The 9,203-nt window shown below is 53.7% G+C and overlaps 1 protein-coding gene across 1 annotated transcript in view; it reads right to left on the bottom strand.

Moving 5' to 3' along the window:
- Window positions 1-1,501: 1,501 nt before the first annotated feature.
- ZBTB7C (zinc finger and BTB domain containing 7C) overlaps window positions 1,502-9,203 on the bottom strand; it is a 12,893-nt gene continuing 5,191 nt past the window's right edge. Inside the window, exon 3 of the mRNA XM_015595637.1 lies at window positions 1,502-2,153. Coding sequence (XP_015451123.1) covers window positions 1,502-2,153 — 652 coding nt within the window. The remainder of the gene's footprint in view (window positions 2,154-9,203) is intronic.

The following is a 9,203-nucleotide window of genomic DNA, read 5'->3' as shown; positions in this document are numbered from 1 at the left end:
CTCCGGGGATGGGGACACCGGCCCTGGGCGATCTGTGCAGATGAACTTTCCTCCTTTGCTGGCTACTGAGAAACAAAAGCAAACTCAGCAAGACAGGGAGGGATGGGTGGGAAAGGGGAAGAGAAGATCAGGAAGGCACTGGGCCAGCAGAGCTGCCTTCCTTCCCGGGGCCTGCTACAAAGTCGAGAACCAGGGACAGTGTGTAGATGTCCCCAACTCACAGAGCCCTTCAAACCCATACTAGAGCCAAGGCATGGTCTCCGCACACTGAAGGGAGCCCACACCCCAGCTTTATCCCCAGAGTGTAGAGGGAGGAGTTGAGGGTGTTTAAACACAGCAGAGGGGTCAGTCACCAGCAATGTCAAAGCCCTGAGACAGCCACAACTTGAAAAGCAAACATAAACTGCGAGAACCAGGTGTTTTGTCTGTTTCCAGGGATCAGAATGGAGGGAGGCAGTTGCCCGGTGTTAAGAGGTGGCCCTGTCCCTTCTCTGCTGGCCTTAGGAGTCCCATGAGACTTCATACAGCTTTGGAAGGAATGTGTGGAGGTGGGGTACATGCTAAATAGTCACCCAGGGGTTCAGACACGCACAGCGGCCGGCCCAGAGAGGAGAGGAGGGTTATATGCGGCATTTCCCAAAGGTGCCTGTGGGCTGAGGACAAGCCCCACTCCAGCTCTCTCTCTGCCACCATGTCTAGTTTGGCCACATTTCTCACCTGTGCTAATATGCAGGTGGATGTGATAAAACTAAATCGGTTAGAGAGCCGGTTCCACCAGCAACTTTTGGAGTGCAAAGTTGCTACCCTCTCAGGAGTCCTCTTTGGAGGGACAGGCATGTACGTGTGAGTGAGTGAGTGAGTGGGAGAGGGGAAACTCACTTACCAGTCCCCTTTCATAGTCGGATGAAATCGGGGTACAAAGGGCTGACCTCTCCACGGTCACAGGACAGCGAGGAAAAATAGGCTCGGACTCCAGAAGCCTTGCCCCTGATTCCAGGAGGCCTCCCTGACAATAGGGCATTTCCCATGAGGGTCCCAGGATCCCTGAAGACCGGAAAAACGACCTACCATAGCAGTCAGCAGGGACTCTGCCATAAAGCCCTGGGGCTCAACCAGGGTGTGTGCCCCAGACTCCTCCCCTCCCCCCCATTGGCCCAGCCACACACCCCTGCATCTAGCCCCATGTAGGTCCAAAGCGCTTCAGGGCATGCACTGTGGGCCACCTCTGAGGCATGGGCCCCTGTGAGTTCCTATGTGAGAGCCAGAGAGAGGGACAGCCAGGGAGAAGCCAGGCCCCCTGCTGGGAGGAGAGGCCCATCTCAGACAAAAGCAAAAGGGAGGCGGTTGCTTCAGGAGGCCGGGAAAATACCATTGTTGCTGATATATGTTTCATTTTTCCCTTGTGATTTTGAAATAAAAAGTTCAGACCCATTGGGTGGGGCAGGGTGGGCGTGATGGGAGAGGGGACAGGGCAGCTGGACTGGGGGCAACAAGGATCAGCCTAGTTGTTGGCTTCAGACATGGAGGCCACGTGGTTGAGGCCAGCGAGCCCAGGGAGGCCGGCCAGGCCCGTGGCCCACGGGTCGGGCAGCGGGAAGTAGGGCCGCGCTGCGGCCACGTTCTCGGCCAGCGCAAAGGCCAAGAGGCCCCCTGCGTTCCTCTCGGCCTCCAGCTGGGCGCGCCCGAACAGCTTCATCTGCGTCTCCTCGAACTGCCGCTCGAGCTCCTGCAGGCTCAGCGCGCCCTTGGGAGCCGCCAGGAAGTGCTTGGCCGGGCTGGGGCCTGGGAGGCAAACGGCAGCCCCGCCCAAGTGGCCGCCCACTTCGCCCAGCGCAGGTGGCATCACGAAGGCCGCCTTCTCCGGGGCGGGACCTCCCGGCCCGAAGAGCAGGCTCGCAGCCCTCCAGGCAGCGGGCTTGCGGCCGCGTCGAGGCCGAGCCATGCGGCAGCTCTGGCGCTTGATGTGGCGGTGCAGGTGGTCGGAGCGCGTGAAGCTCTTGTAGCAGAACTCGCACTGATAGGGCCGCACGCCCGTGTGGATGCGCATGTGGTTCTTGAGGTCGTAGTTGTGTACGAACTTGGCGTTGCAGTGGATGCACAGGTAGGGCCGCTCCCCCGTGTGCTTCCGCATGTGGATCTTCAGCTTGTCCTGCCTGCAATGCAGATCTGGGAGTCAGTCCCGGCAAGGAACACCAGGAGCCAGTCCTAACTCTCTGCTCCTGCTTCCCCCAAGACCACGAAGACTCCCTACTGCCATGGCTTCACAACCCAGGAATGGCACCCATGCTCGGGTTTACCTTCAACCCTGCCCTGCCCCAAACAGGCGTGGATCAGTGGGCTGGACCAGGAGCAGTGTCCTGAAAGGCCTCCTCCACTCCAGAACCCCTTCTACTCCTAAGCTCTGAGTAACGAAGCATCCACCTTTTGTCAGGGGCCGGTCTTACAGACTAGAAAACAGACCTGCTGGCGACACAGGCCCCCACAGGTCAGCAGCCTGTCCTTAGTCCTCTGATGGGCCAGGGACCTCTGATGCTGGGTTGTGCCTTAATCTCATACCCACTCTCTCCAACCGACAGTCTCTCTCCGTTTCATCATGTGCGTTTGCCCAGAGCCCCTGGGCCCATCCCTGGGCTGTTGTGCTCTGTCTGTCGTCAGTGCTAATCTGGGAGGCTACAGAACCCACATACCTTGTTCAAGTCTCCTGCACTGTGGTTTCTTTTCCCAAGCCCTGGGCTCTGCTCTTTGTCTGCAGACAATTCCAGGATTTACAAAAGAGCCAGGTGTAACAAGAATGCAGCCTAATCTAGGGCAAAGCTTTTCAGGATTTAAACTGTATTATTCAGAGGTAAGGTATGGTGTAGGGGTGGGGCTCCCACCAGGGGGTTGGGAGCCCCTGCTCCAGCTGCAGACCCACCACTAACATGCTGGGTGACCTTAGGCAAGTTACTTAACCTCTCTGCATATAGCTGAACCTAGGGCCAGACATCAATTCCTATTGTCCAGGGCTGATGATGAGAATCTGGGTTTGTCTTACGCTACATTCAACACACCTCCTGGTGATCTTAAAAAGGAAAACTGACATCTCAGGGTTGTTTTCCTAAAGACTGAGAGCTGCATAAACTAGCTAAAAGAGCTTTTCAGCCGGGCTGAGGTGGGGTCAGCTGGGCTGCAAGGACCCCTCGCAGGATCATTCTGGGGCCTTCCCTGACCAGGCCTGAAGCTCTGTGTCCAGTCTCCCACCTCTCCCCTGCAGGTGTGGCTTGGGTGGACCGTCTGCCTATAATTTTTGGCTCGGGTTTTGAGGTCAGAGCAGATGTGGAGCTCAGGCATCCGCCCTAAAATGGCCAGATTTAAATCACCCTCAACATAACCCCAGGACAACAGGAGCAGGTCCTGATCTCCTGGTATCCCCTGGCCGCTAGAGGTCTCACTGGCTCTCATTTTCAGGAAGGTTCCCCAGGGGCGGGGCAGGAGAGAAAAGGACATTCTTGTGTACACTAGTCGGGACCAAGGGAGGAGGACCAGAGAGGACATACCTGCCCCTTCCACCTGTGCTCAAAGGAAGGGTGGAGGGTGCCTTGGATGTGGGAGTGGGGAGTGGGAGGCCTCCAGCTGGGCGCACCTGAACAGCACATCCCTGCCCCTCCCACAGCTCACCAGCTGCCCCCAGGCTGCATAGTGCCCTGAAGTGACATTCCATGCTCCCTTCCCCCCCTTCCCCAGCACACTGCCTTTAAGGTATCTGTAACCCTCATTTCATCTGGGTAATTAGATGTTTGAGCAGGAAGGGGCCTTAGAGAGCATCTGGGCCAGGAGGTCTCAAACTTGAGCATGGATCAGAACCATTATCAGGGCTTGATGAAACGAAGAGTGCCAGGCCCCACTTCCAGGGATTCCGATTTAGCAGGTCTGGGATGGAGACAGTAGAGAATTTGCATTTCTAACAAGTTGCCAGATGCTGCTGCTGCTGCTGCTGGAGCTATTCCGTAGACCAATTTGAGAACCAGGGACCTAGACTAATCCTTCACCCTGCAGGTGGGCAAACTGAGGTCTAGGAAGGGGAGCTCCCCACGGTCACTGAGAGCTTAATGGCAGAGTTGGGACTAGACCTCAGGTCTGTTGGCTCCCCGCCCAGGCCTTTCTCCTCACCACCGTAGGAAACAGTGCGGGTACACAGAGCATCCGTATCCCAATAGTGATGCTGCATAGTCCTGAGGGATACGTCTGGGGATTCAACACGTTCACTCAGGCTCTGACAAAAACACCGATGCTAGGTGGTCAGCTAGGCTCACTCTCTGGCTGTGTGACTCCTGTCCTCACCAGCGTAGGACTCCACTCAGAGTCATCAGTGAGACTTGAAATATTGCCTCATTTCACCCTCAGCACAACTCTGTAAGGTAGATTATTTTCAAAATCATTAATATACATAATTAGTGGTGTTGACCCTGAGGGTCACCCTCAAATAATAAATAATGTAAATGGTAAACTTCAGATATCAAGGGCTTCATTCCTTTACTACTACTACTACTACTACTACTACTACACACACACACACACACACACACACACACACACACACACTCACCTCCACAGCGTCTGCCTAGCTTTTCACGAGGGCATCTAAAATACATCACATTTCAGTGGCAATTGGCTCAAGTGCGTAAGAAATAATTTCCTTTCATTGAGCACCTGCTATAGGCAGATGAATATACTCTCTCAATAACCCTGGAAGGTTGTTATTCAGAGGCAAGGTATGGCATAGGGATGGGGGCCCCCATTAGGGGCCTGGGAGCTCCTGCTGCAGTAGCAGACCCACCACTAACTTGTGGGGTCACATTTAGGCAAGTTACTTAGCCTATCTGTGCAGAGCTGAACCTAGGGCCAGACATCAATTCCTATTGTCCAGGGCTGATGAGAGAAACTGGGTTTGTGTGAGCCAGATTCAACACACCTGGAATGTTTTCCTCACTTAGAGGAAGAGTTAGGGCTCAGAGAACTCAAAGCTTTGCAATGGTATCTAGCCTGTGAGGGGCAAAGGAGCCTGGGGCATGGTTTGTTTTGCAAGCTGTTCTGAGGTTGAAAAGGGTGAATTTTCAAACCTAGGACTCCCAGCATGAGGCATATAGGGCTGCCAGAACAATCAAAATGGCATTTTAGTCTGAAGCAGTGGGCCCAATAACCTGCATTATTAGCAGTATATTCCCCAGGACCCTGGAAATACTGATCTAATCTAATTCCCTCTCTTTCAAAATGAGGAAACTGAGGACCGGAGAGGAAAAGGCTTTCTAAGGTCATAGCCTCCTTATTCCCGTAATGACCTTTTCACATGGCTATATAGCACATGTGTATTGGCAGAGCTGGGCCCAGTGCCAGGCACACTCCAGGAACTAGACCAGGTCTTTAGCTACCTAAAGCCTCAGTTTTCTAACCTCTAAAATAGGGGAGCGGGGAAGCTGGCTGCACCATTTTGACCTCTGGTGTTTTATGTCTCCCTCTGAGTAATGGGCTTATACTGAATCTCCTTCTGGCTAATTAGCTTCATACATTATAGCTCTTCTACCTCTGCTTCTTCATGAATCTGGGCTGCTCATGGAGGCAGCATGAGTGTAGTTGGGAAGCATTCTAGCCAGAAACTCAAGAGCAGAACTTAGTCACTTTCCTTCAGGACTAGAGGTCTGGTGGTCCTGCTTAAAATGTTCCGAGCTTCCCTTGTCCAATGGTCTATGTGCTAACTTACCCCTTAGCATGGCTTCCAAGACTCTTTACAAGCTCACGCCTTCCAGATGACTGGAAGATGACTAAGTTCTGGGGATCCCTGGTGATTACAGTTAGCAAGACTATAGTGTAAACTTCGAAGTTGCTAAGAGAGTAAATCTTAACTGTTCTCACCACACCCACAATAAAAAGGTAACTGTGAAGTGACAGATGTTGACAAATCTTATTGTGGTGATTGTTTTGTAATGCATACACATATCAAATCATCATATTGTATATCATAAACATATACAATGTTATATATCAATTATGTCTCAGTAAAGCTGGAAAAAAAGATCGCTCCATCTACTTTACCAGCCTCTGCCCCTCCCTGTACTGCACCCACACACCACATGGATATGCTGTTCCCCTAGAAGCCATCTTTAAACACCTGCCACCGTGAGCTGGACTTCTGGCTCTCCCCTGCCCCGCTAATGCACAGCCTTCCCATTATGGGATGAATACTTGGTAAACCCTGGCTCCTTCCCTTTCTGGGCATGTCTGCTTAACATTTGGACACCAATACTTCATTTTTAGGGTCCTCCCGAAGATCCAATGGTGCTAGCTCCTTCTTTCCAACTGTGAGCCTCTCGTTCCAGCCCTCCTCCTCCCTGCACCCATGTCTTTCGTCTGAGTTTACTTGTGCAAATTGCCCTGCCTGAAATGTCTCCCACTCCCAATCTCCCTGACCCTTCAAGGTCAAACTCAAGGCAAGGGCAATCCTCCACAAACCCTTCCCTGTCCATCCAGGTTTTGTCCTTTGCCTTGACCTTCCAGAGTATCTGTGACCTGAACATTGCGCCCCCAGGCAAGTCACCCAAAAGAAAGGAGGGAGCAAGAGAAGATGAAGTGTCAATGTCATCTTCTCCTGCCCCCTAATGGCCCCAGAGGTGTCAACATTACCCTCTTACCAGGTCATGGGCACTGGAGGCCAAACCTCTCCCTCCGTACTATCTATGGCCCTGTTTGATCACACAGGTGCTCCTGGCAGATGGAAACACTGTTCAGAGGCCATCTTTGCTGGCTTTATTTTCTGTGCATGTTAGTTTCAGGGCAGGGGTTGTCACATGTGCTATTTCCCTTAGGTGCCTTCACACGCACAGAGCCACCACCCTGTCCCTGGCTCCCTGTCTTGTTAGGAGCTCAGACAGCAAGATAATGTGGAAGGCTGCAAATTCATAAGCAAGGAGCACTGGCCCCGGCTGATGCAGGAAAGAAAGCCAGGCTCACAAATATTCCTCTTAGTATGTTAGCACAGATCAGGTGGCTCCCGTGCGCCAGGTGGTAATAACGCCTTATCTCACTGAAGCCGATGAAGGCGGTGTTTCCGTCATTCTATGAGGAAATGGAGGCAAAGGGGATGCAGTCATGTGTCCATAGCTTCCCTGATCTTGGGCAATATGTGAATGGAGGTCATAAAACTGGGCTCAACCTTAGGGAGCACTTGCTCCAACCCCCTCGTGTCCCACACAGGGAAACTGAGGCCCAGAGAGAAGAGACTTGGCCAAAGTCGCACAGCTAGAGGCAGAACCAGGCCCTGGACCTGGGGCTCCTGATCATCTCTCCAGTGCCTCTTCTGAGGGGCCACAGTCTGCCGAGAGACACTGAGTTCTACATTCACTCGTTCAGCAGCACTTTTTGTGTGCTGGACCCTTATTGGGCATGTGGCATGGATGGTACTGGTACCTGCCTTGATGAGACCCTGTAAGATGCTTTCGTATCCTGCTTTGCACACAGCACTGCATGCAGAGTGGTTGTTCATGGTGTGTTGGTTGACTGACCAGTGACCTGCTGGTGTGGGGCCAGTTCTCAGACCTCCAAATCCAACACCAAATCCAACACGCTCCTCTCTCCCCTGATCCCCTCATCTGCCATCTCATTCCTGTGCCCTGCACCAGGGACCAGCCATGTCACATGGCTTCCAGCTGGGAAAGCTCACTGTCGAGAAAGAAGTGCCCGTCCTCATGAGCTCAGCCCCCTGAGTGAAAGGAAAGGGCCGCGGGTCTGGCCTGGGGTCCTCGGCCCCCACGAAGGTCCCCAGTCAGGCTAATGCTTTCCCAGCACCATCCTCCCAGACTTCTTGGTACCCTGATGGTCTGAGACCAACTCTCTTCCTGCTGCCACTGCTAATGACATTACATTATCTTAATAAGGTCCCCAGAGTTGCCAGGAGTGGGAGGACTAAAAGGAAAATACAGAACGAAAAAGAAGCCAGGCTCCTGGTCTTGTTAGGAGAGCAGACGGCTGCCGGCTGTAGAAGCGATCAGCATTTGGCTTGCACTGGAGGCGGGTGTTGGAAACTAGCAGTTACAGCCTTTAGGGGATGTTGGTGGGGAACCCAGTGGAAACTGGTGAGATAATGGATTGCCAGAGTGACTTCTCAGGGTGCAGAGGTTGCCATCTTTTCCCAGGGACGGGATGGGACCTCTGTTATTTGGCGGCTGGTCCCTTCTCAAGTCCTACAGTTTCATGCCTTTATTTACCTGCCCCACCAGACATGGCTGGAGCACCCCTGAGAGCCCGCAGGCTGCAGGTGGGCTGCAGGGGGCTACACGAGGGAAGGCTGCCCAGCCATGCTCTCTAGGAGCGCTACCAACATGACGCCTGTACTCAAGGACCAATGTGGCAGGAATTAAGAGTCTTCTGAGGCCTTCAGGGCCCAGGGCCAGGCCCATTTGGCAGTGATGAGGGCTGCGGTTGGGGCAACCAGGGGAGCCACCTGTGGTTTGTGTGGGCAGGGAAAATGCCCACCGAGTGCAGCAGCATCCCTCTGCACCTAGGTGGTACAAACACCTTCTCATCTGCCTGGGCTCATTTGCTCCCCATTCATCAAGGCCCATCCTAGGGACCACATTTGGCAGAACCCTAGTGCCCTGACCTTTGGCCCTGCTTCTAGACCTTCTGGGAATAGAAGGTAAAGGACTCCTGATGAGGAGGGTCTGGGGGACTCTTGGCCAGACTGCCTCGGCCCTATGTCCCATTCCTCTTTCCCAAGCTGGAGCCAGTGGGACTGGTTGTGGCAGGAGCTGTCTCTCTGTGCCCAGCACAGGCACCAGCCTTTCTCAGGAAGAAAATGGTGACCTCGGACCAGGCCAGGGGAGTGTAAACATAGAGTCAGGCACAGGCAGAGGGCCTGATTGCTCTGAGTGATTATGCAGTGACCAGGGCTAGGAGGGGACAGCACAGGGCCATAGAAACACAGCCTGCTTGAAGCCTTGGAGTCTCCGCTTGGGGCTCCAGGGCTGACTCATACATGGAACAATCAATGAGTGCTGGGACAGCCGGTGGCACGGCTGAAACCTAGAGCCGACTCAGAGGTGAGGGTCCTGACACCAAGGAACAGACTGCTTTGTGGGGGCGGGGAGGCCTTGGCCCTAGTCTTGTGGAACCGTAGAAGGAAAGCAGCAGGTGGGCTGTAGGGGCAGAGGGGCTCTGTTGGAAGGACCCCC

This window comes from Pteropus alecto, unplaced genomic scaffold (assembly GCF_000325575.1).
Source record: "Pteropus alecto unplaced genomic scaffold, ASM32557v1 scaffold146, whole genome shotgun sequence".
Taxonomy (NCBI): domain Eukaryota; kingdom Metazoa; phylum Chordata; class Mammalia; order Chiroptera; family Pteropodidae; genus Pteropus; species Pteropus alecto.
Note: the sequence above shows the minus strand (reverse complement) of the source record. Positions and strands in the feature narration are given on the sequence as shown.